Source organism: Haliotis asinina, chromosome 13 (genome assembly GCF_037392515.1).
Source record: "Haliotis asinina isolate JCU_RB_2024 chromosome 13, JCU_Hal_asi_v2, whole genome shotgun sequence".
NCBI lineage: Eukaryota > Metazoa > Mollusca > Gastropoda > Lepetellida > Haliotidae > Haliotis > Haliotis asinina.
The window spans coordinates 13,924,276-13,944,519 of record NC_090292.1 but is presented as its reverse complement, the minus strand read 5'-3'; the positions used below and the strand labels follow the sequence as shown (position 1 = coordinate 13,944,519).

The window sequence follows — 20,244 nt, the reverse complement described above, 5'->3', positions numbered from 1 at the left end:
TCAGGGTACAGTGACCTGAACTGTTAATGTGGAACAGACTGTGAAGAGTGTACCGGCCCAGTCTCGTCTACTGAACGTGAGGTACTGTTTTCACCTAGCCAGACAAGTCTGGAGGTAACGTGGACACAACATTGGACGTATCCCTGGATGCAGGTGCCAGATGTTGTGTTCCGTCAACCACTGGTGAACACTTCTCTCCGCGTGGCTATCTTGATGTATTCACACGTCGACACTCGCCCTGCTGCGTGTATTTCTTTGCTCATATCTTCAGAGATGTTGTTGCATATCGATGATCAAAGTCCATGTACGCCATTCCAGTAAGCATGCTCATGGCATTCCAGAACGTCGTTTGTCAGCAATCTGTGCCACCGTTATAAACATATGTTGCATAAACATATAGTGCTGTAACTATGCAGTAAATCCCTAAGACACACAAAACCAAGTTTCAAATCACGGTATTTCAGGCGTGGCGTCTTCACTTAATATGTGTTCAATAACATAATACACAACAGAGACACTGTAATAGTGAGTGAGTGAGTGAGTTAGTATTTAACGTCACATCGGCAATATTTCCGCCATATTGTGACTAGACACTGTAATATGACACGCAACATGTATCCTGGAATCAGAGATACATGTTATATACTGTAAAATCACAAGTATTATCAGTTGTAAAATAGCAAGTGTCCTGTGACTTATCATAAACGTTTGAGTCGCCATATTTGAGGTTCTCTTCCGCTTCATGACCGTGGCATTCAAGTTTGGATGTGCAGCTCAGCATTTCCATCTAGTTGGGTGCAAGGTTTACACACACCACTGGTGTAGCGTGTGGTTCCCCGAGCTGGCGTTGTTCCAGACACTTCAGTCGAGCTATATAAAAGCCGTTTAGCCAGCAGCGAGGCAGTTGCCTTCCTAGCTGCGTGTTGTTCTGTTGGCACAATGGAGCTATCAACAGTTTTATTCCTGAGTTTTGTATTGTGCGGTATGGGAGACGTACATGCTGGTGAGAGTTTGGAAATTCTGACTACACGTGTGGGGGTGGTTGAACAAGACCTTAGCATTTGGAAATTTTCAAGTACGAAAACTGAGACTAAACTGATGAACAAGTTTAATTTTTGGAAGGAGTCACTGAAAGAAGAACTGATTTCAACATTCCTTCCTTCACTGATAGAACCTCTTGTCAAACAAGCCATTACAAACATCCTAACTGAAGATGATATTGGGCATCCGACTAACGGAAAAGTTCTCGAGGAAGTTCACAGCGTAAAGGACAACGTGCAATACATAAAGACACGACTTCGAGCAATAACACGAGACTTAAGGCATGTCGAGCGGGAAAGAGACACCTACAGAAAAAGTGTGAGAAAAGAACGTAGCGAGTTGACCAACGACATCCGGGCTCTACAGATGCAGGTGAACGAGACCATTGATGACGTGCTTGAGACAAACCAGACACTCGCTGGCCTCACACAGGACTTCAGGACGCTGAATACCAGTTGTGTGGTGACGGAGAGAGAAATAAAATCATACCGGGAGGGCTTGCAGGAAATGCGGAGAAACGTATCCACAGATATTCAGAGTTTAAACATTCAACTGAATCAGAGCATTAGTGATCAGTTTGACACGAACCAGACACTCGCTGACCTCACACAGGACTTCAGGACGCTGAAAACCAGTTGTGTGGTGACGGAGAGAGAAATAAAATCATACCAGGAGGGCTTGCAGGAAATGCGGAGAAACGTATCCACAGATATTCAGAGTTTAAACATTCAACTGAATCAGAGCATTAGTGACCAGTTTGACACGAACCAGACACTCGCTAGCCTCACACAGGACTTCAGGACGCTGAATACCAGTTTTTTGGCGATGTGGAAAGAGATCAAGGAGCTTTCAACCATAACGTATCATGGAACGACAGTAGGTGAGACTTTTAGCAGAGATTTATATATCAGGAATATATAAGAATAACATTAATTTGTTTGGTAGCCTAGGGTTCACATGACGGGGCAACGTAGGATTAGGTTGGCATGGTAGCAAAATGTTTAATTCACACGTCAGCGTGGAGTTTGGGCATGAATAAATGAGTTTCATTTGATAACCTAGGGCTTACAATGCATGGAACGTTGGATTAGCATGTAACCTAGGGTTTCCAAGACATGTAAACGTTAGCCAAACTAGGGCTTACAAGGCATTTAAGTGTTTATTTGGCAGGTAAAGACAATCTAGGGCTTACAAGGCATATTAACGTGCAGTTAGCAGTTATGATCCAGTTTATATAAAGGCTTACTAGGCTTACGTTGAGTTAGCACGCATGACCCAGTGTACATAGGGTTTACAAAACATATTAACGTGGAGTTCGCAGGCATGATGTACATGAGAGCTTACAAGGCATATTAACGTGGAGTTCGCAGGCATGACCCACACCAGTGTACATGAGAGCTTACAAGGCATATTAACGTGGAGTTCGCAGGCATGACACAGTGTACATGAGAGCTAACAAGGCACATTAACGTGGAGTTCGCAGGCATGACCCAGTGTACATGAGAGCTTACAAGGCACATTAACGTGGAGTTCGCAGGCATGATGTACATGAGAGCTTACAAGGCATATTAAGGTGGAGTTCGCAGGCATGACCCAGTGTACATGAGAGCTTACAAGGCACATTAACGTGGAGTTCGCAGGCACGACCCAGTGTACATGAGAGCTTACAAGGCACATTAACGTGGAGTTCGCAGGCATGACCCAGTGTACATGAGAGCTAACAAGGCACATTAACGTGGAGTTCGCAGGCATGACCCAGTGTGCATGAGAGCTAGCAAGGCATATTAACGTGGAGTTCGCAGGCATGACCCAGTGTACATGAGAGCTAACAAGGCACATTAACGTGGAGTTCGCAGGCATGACCCAGTGTACATGAGAGCTAACAAGGCACATTAACGTGGAGTTCGCAGGCATGACCCAGTGTACATGAGAGCTTACAAGGCATATTAACGTTGTGATAGCAGGCATGACCCAGTGTACAGGAGAGTTTAAAAGGCTAGTTGGACTAGCAGGTAAAGCCAACCAAGAGCTTGCAAGACATATTTATGTGAGTTAGCAGTCAAGACCCAGTGTATATAAGCCCTACAAAGAACGGTATTTTTACCTTCATCTCAGGCCTAACTGCTGGTGGTCACGTGACCAACGACAGATGTATTTGAGCACACGGTCAATCGACAGACAGCTGAAGACAGTCACAGCAAAAATAAGCTGGTTTCCCGAACACTGAAACCGAGAAGAAACGTCATGGAAACCACCATTTCCAGTTGGTTTCCAGGGAGTTTCCCATAGTTTCATTGTGGTTTCCATGCAACTGAAACTGCACCATTTCAGGATGGTTTCCAGTTCGTTTCATTACCCACTTCTCCAAGTGGGATCCAGTTGGTTTAATACCCATTTTCCATGAACTGAAACTTGCTCGTGTCGGCCCTTTACCCGGTCCTCCGGAAAAGATGTTGTTTCATGTCTCACATGTAGCAAATCAGGTATTTTATACAATTGCATAATGGTAAAAGGCTTCAGGATGACAAATAACAGAATATAAAACAAATTCATTAAAAGTTTTTTTATATTCAACAATCTGTTTGTAAACAAATAATATTTGGAATATTCAAATTAGTAAATGAAACAAAAGCAAGGGAATAATTAGCAGCGAGTATGGAATATTTTTCTTAAACACATCAATGTAGATAAGCCCATATCACTTGGCTTCCTAGTTTGAAAAATGTTAGCTCTTTCCCCAAGAGAGGAAGAACTGTGTGGTTTTTCTCCTCCGGCCAGTCAATCGTTTCACAGACTTCCTGCTATTCAGCTTCTGAAATTTAGAAAACAAACTATCAGTACAAACAAGCATTCGTCAGCGATCTCCATGGCTAGAGAAAAGAAGAAAACTGTCAAACATTGCTTGAGGTGAAATACACTGAACCCCATGTCCAATAAGCGAAGAGCTCAAAAAGTATAAACTGATCATTTGACATCAAAAGTGACCAAAGTTGCAATCGTAGAACAGCTTATTGGTATATGATAGAGTGCAGAGGCATGATGAAATTCTCCTTTGAAAGCCATAATTTATTTTCTGAATGTTACTTACAATACACATTATGTGTATAGAACTACGATTTATCCGTTATTGTGAAAAGACATGTTTTCTTAACCAATAATGTGGAGTCATTCAGGCAGACAAGCTATGAATATGGAGTCACAAGCATACACTGCAGCATAATATATGCTATTTAAAACTTTTTAAGCTGTATATTTCAAAGGATAAATTGCACTTTTCAAACATTTTGTTCATTTTGAAATTCCTTGAATGTACATAGAAAGAATCCAAATTAACTTGATATTTTAAAGGTTTCCTTTAAATTTTTAATCTCTGCAAGATGTAAAATGACTAGAATACGTTTACTTACTCTGAACCTTCTTTGCGTGCAAGCCGTCTCTGCTTTCCCTACACCTTCTTACGCGATCCATCTTGTTCATCCAAACCCACCAAAAAGCTTCTGAAAGGAGACATGTGCATGATGCATAACTATAAGTGAAACATGTTTCCAGTTGGAGGTTACAAGAATAGTGACTGTTTCATGCATTTTTACTGATTCCTAGGATTTACATTATTTGGTTATGTTGTATGTACATTATGTACTGGACGGTTCAGGTTATACATACCTTTTGTATGTCAAAATGAGTTGGTCCTGGCTGTCTTCTTCAGTTTTTCCAACACTGCCCTCCTTTATGCTGGAAACGTAGAAATGCATTGATTAAAAAAAGTCAGGAACTTGTCATATTGCACTCTTGATAACAATAAAGTGTCCAATAAAAAGAATAAATATCAATTTGCAAAGTGTAGAATATGCTAGAGGAAAAGAATCCAGTTCAACAAATTCATACACTATTTTGGGTTGGCAATCCACCATTGTATACCCATATATTCTTTATATCAAAAACTCTTCGCAACCTTTTCTGTGGGCCTAACACAATCCACATGTCTTCATTCAGAGTTCGTTCAATCTTGATATGATAAGGATAGCACTATTTACATCAGATGGCAAACTTAAGTTATCTCATAAATCAATGATATAAAAGTATTCAGTATTAGTTTGAAAAGATTATGGAATTTCAATTTTGAAATTTCACTCAAACAATGCACCAAATCTGGTCAGAGAATCCCTAACCTATAAATGCAAAATGACACACTATCCCCAACTACATTGTTTTCAAAGGTGCAAATATCAAAAGCAATATGAAAAGGATTTCGTAAATATATATTCGTATTTATAAATACGTTTGAAGTTATTTTGAGTCGTAGCAAGCACACTAGGAATAATATACTAGAGATATTTGTGATTTATTTTTTTTCTTGCAAAGGTAATTTTTCATTCATTAACACAATGAACCATTTTAATCGTGTGTGAGCTGATCCACATCACTGTAATAATGAGTTCTTGAGTTAACCGAGTGCTGAGTGAAGGAAGCCATCTCTCTTGCTAAGAATTCGACACACATTTGTTTACCGGGGTCCATCAAGTCTAAAATTTCATATGTATTGCAGTAGTTAATTATTTACGTTTAACATTACGAATAACATGTGCTAGTGCTTATTTCAAGAAAATAACACTGTACCTGACCAGATCGTGGAATGTTCCGTTTCTCCCGCTGCGATCGACGACTGCTGCTGCTCTCAATTTTTGACGTATCCCAATCTCCAAAACTTCTATTGTAAATCTCATTGCCAGTCTCTTGAATCAGATAACACGGGCAAACGTAGGAATACTGCATTGTGTTGAGTTCCTTGTCGTCGTTACTGGACATACAGGTTGAGAACTGCTTTTAAAATAGTCGTCTCAAAACAACTTGGGATCAATTGACATAATGGCGGCAACTGTGCGTAGGGGCATTGTAGGTAATAACAAATACTTAATCCTTTTTCGACTGCAGGAACAAGAACAGACCTTACTGAGGACAGTATTTGTCAACGCAACATCATCGTCAGAAACGATCCCCCAAAATAACTAGTAATCAATACTAGAAGATACATTTTATTTCTCTTCACTAATACTTCACACCATGTCTGATGTCTGTTTGAAAGCAAAGTAACACCAAACATCAAGATCAACCAGTGAGTCAAGATCATTGACCACCCTGTATATCTAACCTCCACCCAGCTTCACAGCTGTGGCTCCAGTCTCACTAGTTTTATGCCTGGCATTATCTCTATTAGTAATTCCCTCGTATTTAACGCTGAAGTGTACTGCCTGTAAAATTTGAGTTTCAATTTTAACTCGCCGTGGTCGCACTGATTTATCTCTGTATCTCTACATATTTGGGTGAAATTACTGATCCAATTAGGAACTGGACATCAAATTAGACGACCAAAGTTTTACCCCTATTCTGAATATCTTAACTTGCCTCGAATACAGTCGCCCAATCCCCACTTGACAAGAAGACCTGTGTTGTCAGGTCAGAACCTTCAGGTCAAACCTGTCCAGCACAGCCCCGAGCAGTTAAACACAGCACGTTTATGTTTGAGATATTATGACCTGACAACTAAAAGCAATCTCAGTATGGCAGAATGCTGAATAAAACCCTACATTCGATTATGCCTTTTCTTGTCCGTGAATGCTAACACTTGCCCTGGCAGAACTTGAATCAGGATTACCCTTAAATGATTGACACCACACCTTCTGCAAGAGTGGGATGTTACCCTGGGGCAGTGCAAGACTGCAAATTAGGTCTTTAAATTACTTCACTAATAAAGAGCCTGATTGTAAAGGTATAATTATCGGGAATCTGATGAAATAAATCACCAGGTTATTACTAATGGGTGATGCCATGACAAACGCTGTGCACAGATAGAAACCCATGGTTCACTTTCATTTATTTTCGGTCCACAATAATCATGACATGAAAGTAACAGGCCACTGACTACAACCCTGGTATTTTGAATAGGCGGGCGGCTTATGGCAACTGTATCTGAACATCAATGTACTATATATTGGTTATATTGCCACCGGTCGTAGAGGAGAAATTTAATCCTGGGGTCAGTATAACCACATAAGACATTTAGAGACCCTTTGGAAAAGTAAAGAAAACAAGTCATTACTTTCTTGATCGTTTTATACGTGGCAGATGCATGCGCATAGCGCAGGTACACTCGCTCATACATACAACATACAACTATGGTGCACTTTTTCTTGGTATGTATTTCACACCTAGACCCGAGATGCCGAGATCTTCACCTAAAAGAAATCAGATTCTAGTACTTTTTTGTTGAGCCCCGTCCGGGATTCGATCCCGCACCCTTAGAGTCGAGCATATAATCGCGAGCACACAAAGTCAGCCGCCTAGCCCTCTCAGCTACCGCGACATGGATGTCGTACTAGAATTTGTACTTTACTAAGAAAGTGTAATTCCAAATATGACATACGTTACATTTGACCACTTTCTAAATGGCATTGTGCAATTCGTTTGAATTGAGCATTTTGAGCATCGTTTGAGCATTTTTAATTTCCTTTGTCTTGCTACTATGCTCTGTCCATACATATACTAAACGTAATAAGCAATGACAAGCAATGAATAGACGTCTGGATGTCGTAAAATTTCAGAACATGCCATGCAGTGTAAAATTGGAATTTTTCATTGTTTACATTTGAAACGAGCGCAGCCTTTCGTTCACAGCGTTCGTTTTCAAATCAATTAGCTTTCGTTTCATTTTATCGAGAGAGTTGGTATTGGTGACAAAGACCAGCTGTAGTTTAATTCTAAACCGTAAGGGGAATGGGGGATCTTTTTGAATTTATCTTCCCTTCGCTAATCTGCTAGGTGCGCTGATCCGGACGGTCCAACCTTAAACTGACAGCGCATGTCGTATGCGCGATGTGTGACGTACGTGTTACTATTACCAGGGATAATCTACAACTATAAAATCTCCCTGTTATTACATTTAGAGAAAGTTGACCATTGCAGCTTTCACCTTCACTGCTAACGTTCACGCTTGTGCATTGAGCGTATATCTTTTCCCTCTCACGATGATATATCAAGTGTATTCCATGATTCTATCATACACCTGGGACAGTCGTCACTGCTTACATTGCAAGAAAGAATGGCGAAATAGTAGTTCGGGGCGAGGCGGTGGAATCAGCTCATCATTCTCAAGTTATGTTTGTCGTTTTGTTGACGTTTTGCAATCGGTAATTTAAGTCTGGTACTAGACGTCTCAGTATCACATTTAAAAGTGCAGCGTATTTTCATTGTATATTTACTCAAATCGCTTTTCTATTACGGTCGATATGGCTGCATTCATGTAGCTCACTAAGGCGGGGAGCTGATGTGCATGAAATGTGAAACACTGAAAGTCTTGTTATGTAAATTTCATGGGTTGTACAAGATGGGATAGAGATTTTTGACAACACAAATATTTAGCAGATACAGAGAGAAGTGAGAAACTATGGTCAAGTAGTTGTAAAATAACAGTAACGGACGAATTATGTCAATCATCGCCTACATGTAGCCAATTTTCAAATGCGATAAACATGGGCATAACTAAAATCAACCTTTTACGCCTGTAACGGTTTGTGATGCATGAAATATATAATCACTGTATGGATAAATAATGCATAAAAACACAGCAAAATTCTAAAATGACCGCGTTTTAATTATTAAAATTATTATTCCTGAATTACGGTTATAAATTACCATATTTGGACTTTACTAAGTATCAATAGAAGAAAATAATATTAAAATATTAGTTTATTTAACATACTATGACTCAGAAGAAGAAAAAACACCGGTAGGTTAAGTACACATTCGAGGGCACTTTCCTAATTCGTTTGTTTTTCATTACACAACTAAAGAATGCATATATTCATACTGGTAATGAATTGCAATTTTGAATATAAATGGTAATGTTAAGTGTGGTCAGCATCAAATAGTTTACATTTTCCTGTAGTTTCTACATACATCGTGTCTTCACAATGAACAGATTATTATAATAGTCATGACAAAGCTCATTTTACTTTTTTTAAATCTAGCTCTTCATGTCTTGTTGCAATACATTGAGGTTTTGATATTCTAACACAAATATATTAATAAAGTCAATATCCTTTCGCACTTTACATGATATCTGCACTGCAAAATGTTGTAATTCTGAGTTATTGTATGTTATTGTATTTGTATATTACATTAAACATGCATGACTTTATTCAATCATTGTACATATTATCTTTTAACTGTCTGATAAAATAATTAAATGCATAAACATATCTTCATAGAATAATTGTGGGGTTAAATTCGAATCCATGTCCTCTAAAACGTATATTTGACATTAAACCCCTTTTCTGATATTAAACCCATAACCTAAAGATTTTTTAAGAACTGTTGAATAAAAATCAGAATACAAAGTATACAAATTTAGATAATATGTGGTCTGTCATGGGAAATATTTGTCAACCTAATGTCACCAAAACAAGAAACACACGTGCAATGTAATTCTATCATACAGATCCGCTTGGGTGCTCAGAATTACATGTTGTTCATAGAGACAATTCTCTGTAAATGACTTTTTATATCAATAGCTTTAAGTGGTGTTAAACTATGATGAGTGGTGTTTCGGATGCAACCAACTCATTGCTTGGACAAAAGGTGTATGGCATTTGCTTAAGTAATTTATATATAAAGATATACAGTAGTGTCAGAATTTAAAAGCAAATGAGGAACTGCTGCTCAAAAAGTGATTTATAGATTTATAACTAACTCTTACATTCTGTACGAAATTTCGCCAGCTGTCAGGGATGTGTAATAATCACAAATTGACGAGAAAGACCTTCCAGGGTTCGATTCAGTTCTAGTTGGTTGGAGTTGTATCTCCGATTTTTGCTTACAATGAGATCGGTAGTAGGATGGGAACTATTTTTAAGATTTTAATGCGGCAATATTTAAAGAATTACAGTTGGAAATAACTGAAGGATTGATAACACATACAAAGAATTTTCATAGATGCTAGGACTTGCAGTAAGTTGAACTAGCACTCCCCCGGGTTCTGTCGTAGGAAATGCCGAGACAATATAACCGAATTTTCATGGCGTTTTCAGTCTTTATTTATATCCTGTCGATTCGCACTGCACTTGGAAATTAAGCAAACGATGCTTTTCTCCAGTAAAAGTCAAAGCAAAACGTGTGTCAGTTAATGGCTTTTCGTCGAATGAAGGTGGCCAGGACAACTCGTAAAGGTGGTTCTGTCTGTACATGTAGCAGGTTGTCGCAGCGAACATTGAGTCGGTAACCAGACCAGAAGTGAGAAATTGGACCGTCGCTTATTTCATTTCAAAAGGAGAGTTGTTGTCAGAAAGTAATTATGTGACTTTCGAATTTCAAGCAGATAAGAAGCCTAACCCATATTCGTTTCTTGACAGTTCGATAATTACATTCACCCGAAAACCTGATATCAGTGATCATTATCATGCTATTAACGGTAGTTAACGTGTTTTGATATTTCACAACACAGCAAATAACGCTGCGAATCGCGATTTTGTACTGTGTAAAAGGGCGATATTTACGATGAAGCCTGTTTTGAAAGGTAATCTTAATCACTTTAGCTTTGTCTGAGATAATATTGAATGGTATCACAAAACAGGAAATTACCCACAGAATTTACAACTGTTAGTTATATTTGTGCGCTTGATATATTTAGAATTGTATTCAAATTCAAAGTGAGGGTTGAAGTGGAAGGACATATATGTCCCTGTGGCATCCAGGGGGCTAGACTGAGCTGGGGAATGTCTGTCTACACGTAGCACAACACACATTATAACCAGCATGCACTATATCTAGGTATCTCTGTTTCACACCTAGACTGAGTTGTGGAAAAGCGTCTATACTGAACGCAACAGGCTCAGAAAACCACAGTTAGTCTTTCAAGGTTATACTTAGGAGTATAAGCTCAATTCAAGTACCTCAATGTCCTCGTTTGACAGAGTGATCACAGCTATTTACACCGAAGTCTTTCAGGTCTACTAATATCCACATATCACCTATTTTGAAAGTGAACCTTTATATTTTTTAAACAAATAAATTAAGAATGAAGCAATACAAACAGTCGGTGAATTACAACTATTTAGGGAAGTAGCCGATATGCTAATATACAATTGTCCACGTCATGCCACAGGTAACGCAAACTGTATCATAAAACGAAAACAAAACTAGAGAGCAAACATGGGGCGATTGGAAATATTTCCCTATAGAGATGGTGTTCAGTCCAAGCAGGCGAGCGCCAAACGTTGTCGTGCTCCTAACCTAACACGTCACAATGACGTCATAGCTGGCAGCTGTGCTTCGTGGCGTCGCCAGTCAAAGCATTTCTCCAGTAGCAGTGAGATGTATCTCTCGTGTTATTGGTGGGTAAGTTCTCAGTTTATGATTTTAAATTGATTTATGGAATTAGATGAAATGTATATAGTATGACTGCTGTAATCAGCATGAATGTTGTAGGAACCAAGTGTTTGCTTCACACAATGTTTACACCCAGACCTATGTTTAGCCTGTCACCGATTGGGGACGATGGAAGGTCTGGGGAAGCATAACAACGCAGCGTTTCACCTAATTGTTATATTTAATCAAATTATGTACTCTCTTTTACCCTTATCCTTGACCTGATGGCATTTACACCCACACAGGAGACTTCATGAGAGTATCCTAAAGCTGTCCAGTCCAATATTTCATTTCAAATGCATTGTGTTTTTTACTCGGGACTGCTGCATTGCATTGAAATACATCCCCGCTGTAGCACACGACCAAACATATCCTTGTGCATGTCTGCAACATTTTATCAAAACTTCAATGGAAGGTAGATTATAGAAGGGGAATCATGCTGTATTTTCGCTATTTCTAATATTGAAACAAACGAAGAATGTCGGACAACCGACATTTCGATCTTTACCACCACACACTGCCATGTGTTTGCACCCTTGTCAACATTGCTTCCATCGACCAGTATGGTTGTGTCAGCTGCAGTTGTGTCAGCTGGGTTAGCAGTTGTTTGAGAATTGCTCTGTCTGCCACTGTAACTCGATATTCTGATATTTTGTGAGATTTTCACAGAGTTTGCCTGCCACAAATTACAACTGTGCTGCACAAACACCGAGTCAAGTTGCCCTATTGTCCTTCACACTGTTTGATAAATACTGGTGTTAATGTGCTTCACTTTAGAATTTACGGAGTTGCCTAAAATACCAGGTAACTGAACAGAGAGGGTAGGGTTAGGACATCAAGGAAAGGCGTTTTTTTTAATATTCTAGCCATGGTTACTGAATTCAAACTAAAACGGTAGTCATTCCATAAAGAGGAATTAAAAGTACTGATGCAATTGTATGTTTATCTATCAACAACAATGTGAAAATAACATATGCTTATATATGAAGTCCCTGTAGAATGTGCATCCCTGTCCTACCATAGCCATGAGGGTGAACTGACTGTTTTGTTTACACCGTTCATGTTTATATTTTTTAAAAAAAAAGACAATTCAAACGTTTCAACAAAGAGGATCTCAACTGTTACCAAACAGTCAATGCGAAATGGACAGCTTATTAAATTTACTAAATCAAGCTGCGAAAACACATTGAGGAAATGAAATATCCTTCAAACTAAACCATCTGTTATAACAGATATATTTGGACTTTATTCATACATAATACTGAAAGGCAAAACATTTATGGAAAGCAGAACCTGAGGCCAGTTGTCATATAACTATTTTATGTACATTTGTAGTTCTCTGATGAAAATATTCCCTGTTTCAGCTGCGGCTGACCGGAGCCCAAACAACACGTTTACACCAGCGCCAGTAACGACACAAGACCTACAGGGTAGGTGGGAAAACCCAGCAGGCAGGAAGTGCAGTTGTTATTTCTCCCTGCATTTACCACACTGATGTATATGCCCGTGGTGATATTGACTTGAGGGATGGATCTCACCCCGGTACCGATCGACTTTGTCAATCACAGAACTGTCAAAAATAATATTAGGAAGTATAAGTTTTTCTTGCTAGTAAGAATTATCTCAGTCAGTTAGAACGATATGTGATTAATACTTTTTCCCATAAGATATGTATTTAGAATTTAATCATACATAATAGTGAAAGGCAAACCATATCAGGAAAGGCGAAAACAGGCCAGCAGTAGAAATGCTTATGTGCGATGTATAGTGTTCTGAACATCATGTTCCCTGTTTCAGTCTCCACCACTGACGCGAGTGAGAATCTGACACCCAGCACGACGGTTCCACCGGCGCCAGTGACGACACAAGACTCTGACAAACACGGTAGGTTGGAAAACCCAGCAGCAACAGTTGTTCTGGCACTATCACCTTGTAAAGTTCAACAAACATCAACACTTTCAAGTCACAAAATAAAGCTACAACATCTGACTCTAACAGAACGTTATGTATTAAACACTCCATCATTAATTCCAGAAACCACATGTTGACATTCCCGTCATGTTGAATTGTTGTCAGTCATGATGGAATTGTTTAAATGACGTAGCAATGTCCGAGTCACGTATCAACGTGATGTAAACATTGTAGATGTGTGACAAAGATGTCTGGTGTACATAGTTTACTTTGTGTTACAGCGACTCCATCAGCAGCAGCAGGCCGCGACCTCTTCGACGCCAGCAAGCGCGGTGACCTGAGGACAGTGAAGCGGATCCTGGCCGAGGGTCACGTGGACATCAACTATAGAAGAGGATACTACAACAGGACGCCGGTGATGGCGGCAGCATGGTATAGACACTGGGACGTGGTGAAGTTCCTGGTGGGTGGAGGGGCTGATGTGTCACTGGTGGACAGGTTCGGTAACAGCGTCCTTCACTTCGCCTGTTATAATGGAGACCTGGAGACGGTGAAGCTGATACTGTCCCTGAACGTGGTGGACATCAACGCCAGGAACAACGACGGGCAGACAGCGGCCGACCTAGCGAGAGACAGGGGAATGGTGGATTTCCTGGTGTCACGTGGTGCACACTGAGTCAGTGTCAGTGTAGACAGAGACGGAGCACATGTCGTTACTGACACGGTGTGGTGTGTGCCGTTCACGTAGTCGTGGGTCACGATTCAGGTGATTTCCTTTTCTTCTTTGTGAATGTAAATAAAAGTTGTTGAATGAATTGTCAGACATTTTGTCATGTTTTGTGTTTGGAACCTCGCATGATCAGGTAGGAAAATTGTAAAGTGAGTGTAAACATAAACGGTGAGTGATTGTACATAAATGTCGCCCGTCTTAACGTAATTCTGTGTTAATTTTAATGATTCTGTTCTTAGTATATCGCGAATCATAAAACAGACAACAAAAACCGTTTGTTTACATGTCGCTTCACTCTGTGACCTCAGACTGAGCCGAGCTTCACCCAACAGTTACTGACGTGGCGCCATTTGTACATTGACAGTGACGTCACAAACATACAGAGGTGCTCGGCAGTCTTCTCAGCCAGCAATAGCGTCGCACTGCCACACAACACAAGCAGCGTTACTCAAATACCATGTCGCCCTTTGTTACTTAAGAAAGGGAGACTGGAAATCTGTTGCTGATTACTGCAGGATTTAACCAGTTCGGTGATACATGCACCCATTCTGCAGTGACTAAACTCACAATATACAAAATTAAACTGAAAACAATCACCACCCGAAACATCTCAGTTTTATTTATTCCTCGATGCCAGAATCTGCTTCTCAATCTAACGTACTGGTTTCAGGTGAAATACAATCATTGCTGAAATGACTGGCATTAATTATGTACGTCGTAAATCTCGCCCTTTTGACATGTGACAATTTGACATCCATCGTTTACTGTATGTATGCATGTAAATGTAAATATTAATTGGATATTTATCCACTGAACTCAATTTTGAGAGAATGAGTGAGTTTCGTTTTGCACACAGCAATATTTCAGCTATATGATGGCGGCCTGTAAATAATCGAGTCTGGACCAGACAATCCAGTGATCAACAACATGAACATCGATCTGCGCAATTGGGAACCGATGACATGTGTCAACCATGTCAACGAGCCTGACCACCCGACCCCGTTACTCGCCTCTTACGACAAGCATAGTCGCCTTTTATGGCAAGCATGGGTTGCTAATTGCCTATTCTCCCCCCGGGACCTTCACAGGTGGAACTTTGTTTGAAAAACTTTGTTTTGAATAAAGCCACTTAGTGATCAGTGTCATGCCAATGATTATGCTGAAATCCCACCCATAAACATGTGATAAGTCTTTAAATCGTCTCGGTGGCAATCAAACAGAGAAGTGTGCTTTGCGTTATTACATGTGTATTTGATAGTGTGAGTGAGTGAGTTAGCTTAGATTTGAGCCGCTTTTAGCAATATTCCAGCAACACCCTGGCGGGGGACACCAGAAACGGGTTTCACACATTGTACCCACGTAGGGAATCAAACCCGGATCGTAGCAGCCGTCTATCATCCATCAAATCGGTCTCTTTGAATCCACCTTGACAACCTTGACTTCACCTGTCCTGCGGTGTTTCTTTCACGAACTTGCTCATGACGCTGTGACAGACGTTAACGAGTCTTGTAATCAGTCGCAAGGACATGTCACCTCTCATGTCGCCATTTTGTGGCTTCGGATAACTGGTTCTCGGCCATTTTACTGAATCGTCAACTCACACAGCACTGCTCTTGAAACAATATACTGGTAAATATGTACATGCATCCATTTCTCCAGCAAGCACGAGCAAAACATGCACGTGCTTATTATTTTCTGAACAGGTGAGACGAATATGTAGGCCACTGAAAATTGTTATTCATTTGAATGGTTTCATTTACATCACGTTCAATCAGGTGTTGCCTCAAATTTTACCATCACTACATGTACAACAATGTTGACATACAACATGGCTACCCATGACAAACTTATATAAAATGACAATCTCACTGACATCGGCACCCAGGATGTATTGAGGAATGCATGCTTTGATTCAGGAGTAGTTTGTACATAAAAACGTAACGTAAACTAATCAGAGACTTCCTGTCCTGTTTGTTTTTTTGTTTATTGCAGCATAGAGAAGTTAGAAAGGCCGGTGATTCCGCTGTCATTGCATCGTGACGATGGACAGTACCATTGACAATTTCGTAAATCGGTGAATGTCTGACACTTTGAGAAAATGTTCACAGTGTGAAAACGTAAAAACCCTGATTTTTCTGTGTTTGCATATCAAAACAAGCGCAGTCCTACCAGCACATTGTTCGTTTTTACTTCAAGTGTATTTCCTTTGGTAGCATCTCTACACTTGGTATTGCTGAAAAGGACCATTTGTTATTTCATTCTAAAACACATGAATGACGTTATGGCGGTTTCATGACAGGTCTTTGTAAACACTATCCAATCTGTCGAAAATTTGTACGGCGTTTGTACTTCTCTATTGTCCGCCGTCGTCGATATCTGCAGGTACCTTGCAGACTTGAAACAGGTGACAGTTGTGGCTCTTATACAGTACGTGAACCCTGAACCCGTGAAGATCCGGTTTAGAATCTGTCTTCAGCAACCCATGCTTGTGTAAAAGGCGACTAACGGGATCGAGTGATCATGTCCGCCGACTTGCTTGACACACGTCATCGTATCCCAGTAACGTAGATCAGTACTGATGTTATTGATCACTGGATTGTCTGTCCCAGGCCCGAATATTAACAGACCGCTTCCATAGCTGGAATACAGACGAGTGTGGTTTTAATAACCAATCAAGCAAACCTTACTCAGTGATTAGTGTATTTTGTTCTGAGTTCGATGCTACGGATATTACTTTCATTTTGGAAAGCGCGTCATGAAGTAGTATTTTCAGAGAGTACCAAAATGAATGGACCTGTTGTACAAAGTTGTCATTTCCAAATTATTCTAAATCACTGCTATCTAACTGAAGAATATTAAATAGTTTTATATACATTTGTATCGTATTTACATAGCGGCAGTAATAACATCTTGGAAAATAGTCGTGGCCGAAATTCCACTTTTATGTGAAGCTGAAGTCAATCTATCATGTTTGACAAACATAGAATAACAAAACGGTCCTGTTGTCTTTGATATCGTATCGACAATTGTAAGATTGGGTTTGTTAAAGCTGAAAAGTAACTTTTATGTACAAAACTGATTTGTGAGGGGGTTCTTGGAAAATTTGATGGCATGCATTTTTCACAAATCACGAATTTACAAAGTGAAGTTAAAAATAGCTCCCAGGGTCCCACTCCTCAAAGCGATCATTGCTCTACGACAGCCATAACTCCTACGTTGAAGTATATATGGGAGTCTTAGCGACTAGCAGGATCGGGTGATCAGGCCTGCTGGCTTGGTTGAGAGATTGTATCCCAGTTACGTAGATTGATGCTCATGCTGTTGAACACAGGATTGTCTGTGCCAGACTCGTTTATTTACTGAACGCGGGCATGCAACTAAAGTATGGCTGAATTTGGCGTTAAACACAAAACAAACAAGAATTTCATTTCCTCATATTTTAAAAATACGACATAAATTGATTATCTGTTGTGATAGACTTGCGTGTATTTGTTGGTATCACCCTTTAAATATAGACCGCCTGCATGGTTTTGTGGTTAGAGCGCCGGTCGGAGAGCGGAAGGTCGAAGGTCGATCCACGCCAGCGTCCTCGTCATAACAAAATACGTTTAATGTATGGTACTTGTTGGTCTCTGTCTGGCGCTCGGCATTAATGGGTACAACAAGGACTGGTCAGGTCGGAGTCAGTATATGGTCTCTTGATCAGCAATGTGGTGTCTTACCATCTCCTTGAGATTTTCTGGTTTACGATATGGCTTTTGATGCTTCCCGCGTTTATCATTGGGAGGAGTAGAAACGTTAGTGTTCCGATGCAACTGCAACCGCCTGATTTGTTTGAGTCTAACACCATCAAGGCAGATTTGCAAAATCCGTAGCTTTTCACCATTTGTTAACAGTAGTTCATACATGTACGATTCCTCCTTATTTGTCTCCAGATCTCTCATTGTTGCCACGTCTACGTAAAATTTTGCGCTTTGAAATTAGACCGAACAAAAAAGAACTCTACTGGCTTTTTTCTCCAATGTCGAGAAACAGTCTAAATAAATCATCATATTTATCGGATGATACTTCTGCATCACAGTTTTTTCTGCAATGAGAAGGTGGTGCTGAAGGAGATTTAGCATCCTCGATTTCGCCTTCAGAGTTGATATACTTCTCACCCTTTGCCTTTTCAACCTTGGATACCTTGCATTTACTAGAAGCCTCATTTCTTTTTCGTTTTCGATGTATTTCTTTTGTATGCTCTTCTGTCTGTCCATTTTGTTGCTGTTTTCCTTTCTGCTTTTGTTGATAAATCCCAGGACTAGTTTCAGCTTCAGGTCAGTTTTCAGTTTCAGGACTAGTTTCAAATTCAGACGCTAAGAAATCGCTTACTTCAGTGTAATCGGCGTCATCAGACCCAATTTTACTGCTTTCTATTTCGAACTTTCAATGCTTGGAACAACACTTTCAACATTTGCCATAGAAATATCTAGGTCACTGTATATAACACAGTTGGTGTTTGCGAGAGTATACTCTCATTGTTTAGGAAATCATTAACAGTGTCCATGTTGGCATGTTGATATCTGTATTCCAACGGTGTATGCAGTTCCACGTCACTTTCAGATGCTTGACTCTGAGATACGTCTTAACTCTGTATAGTAAGTAGGAGACCCGTTGCTTGTTTGTCAGTGAATCGTCGACTCATTTTGAACAGAGAAGGAAACTAAAATAAGCACTTCTCAACTTGTTACACAATTTAAAATAACTGTTACTTGACATTGTGTGTACTAAGGACACATTTGTCTACGAGGTAGCTGTTTAAAAACATATGAGAAATAGTGCACCGCTGTAATGATCCTCATAATGATGAACACTATTTTGTTCGCAGGTCATTTTGAAAAAAAAAAATTATTTTGTATTTTTTTCTCTCAAAGAAGCTAAACTGCCTTCACGAGATTATAGCAGCAAAAAGGACAGATGTGCAGAATGCAGATTTCTGTCACATTTGATTTTTGCAAGGTTGTGTATGCATTCAGAAAAATTTGAGCTTCACAAAGCAACAGAAAAAAACAACAACGATATCATTATGTCTATAATGGCATGATGCATATATACAAGGAAACTCTACTTACACTACAGAAGGAAAGATCCCTTCACCCGGTCGCAGTGCTGCCTCAAGGAAAAGTTCCTGCTAAAAAGTACACACGTGAAGGGTCTGCAGATATGTGATTGTTGTTTCTGGAGTTGATCAGTTCTTTTTCAACATATTTCCTCTCTCAATTTAGATATCTATTTGTTTGCATTGACATAACATTAAATTAGTATGAAAAAGTGTCATAATATGATTTTAAAATATATTACATGTGACCATTTTGCATGCAGTTGAAACAATAAATGAAAAATGTCCTCAAGACATGGCATCAATGCGGGAAATTAATATTCCAATATTGTTTGCTATCGTTGTACATGCGTGGGGAACTTTTGTTCCGCCTGCATTTTTGTACCAGTCTGGCACATCGTCTAGATAGCAACTGTTTCCCTTTTGCTCATGTTGTACTGGAGTACATAAACCCATTTGTCGCTACAAATATCAAAATTGTAATAATTTTACATACACAGAATAAATGTGATTCTGAATGCTAACAGGGGCACATACTGGCCGGAGACTCTTGGACGCTAAATTGTAAATGATCTGATTATGAACATAAACATAAACTTGAAATTAAGCAAAATATGTCTCATCAATATTTATTTAAGATTTATTTCCAGGCTTTGTGAAACCCACCAATAGTGAGAATTCATTCATCTTGAGTCTTTTCGGTGAAGGGAAACCGACGGTGGATTAAAAATATGTACCAGTTGTCACAAGTTGGTAATGCTCATCTCACATTAGTGACCGAGCAGACCCATGAAAGTCCCGGGGTAGAGTAGGCCTTCAGCAACCCATGCTTGCCATGAGAGGCGACTATGATTGCCGTAAGAGACGACTAACGGGATCGGGTGGTCAGACTCGCTGACTTGGTTGCCACGTCATCGTGTATATGACAGTATTCTTCATTATCAACCAACATGTGGCTGTGTGTAGTCCAAGTATTGTGAGGTTTCAGGGTTTGTTTGCTCCCAGATTGTGCTTTCTATAAGTAAGACCTATTTCCTGGATT

The 20,244-nt window shown here is 39.7% G+C and overlaps 1 protein-coding gene across 1 annotated transcript; it reads left to right on the top strand.

The window, feature by feature from the left end:
* The first annotated feature begins 907 nt into the window (after window positions 1-907).
* LOC137260439 (uncharacterized) lies at window positions 908-14,192 on the top strand. The gene is made up of 4 exons (XM_067798097.1): window positions 908-1,921; window positions 12,825-12,890; window positions 13,258-13,344; window positions 13,653-14,192. Exons 1-4 carry the CDS (start codon window positions 940-942, stop codon window positions 14,045-14,047), a joined length of 1,530 nt encoding a protein of 509 aa, XP_067654198.1. The 5' UTR covers window positions 908-939; the 3' UTR covers window positions 14,048-14,192.
* Window positions 14,193-20,244: the final 6,052 nt, after the last annotated feature.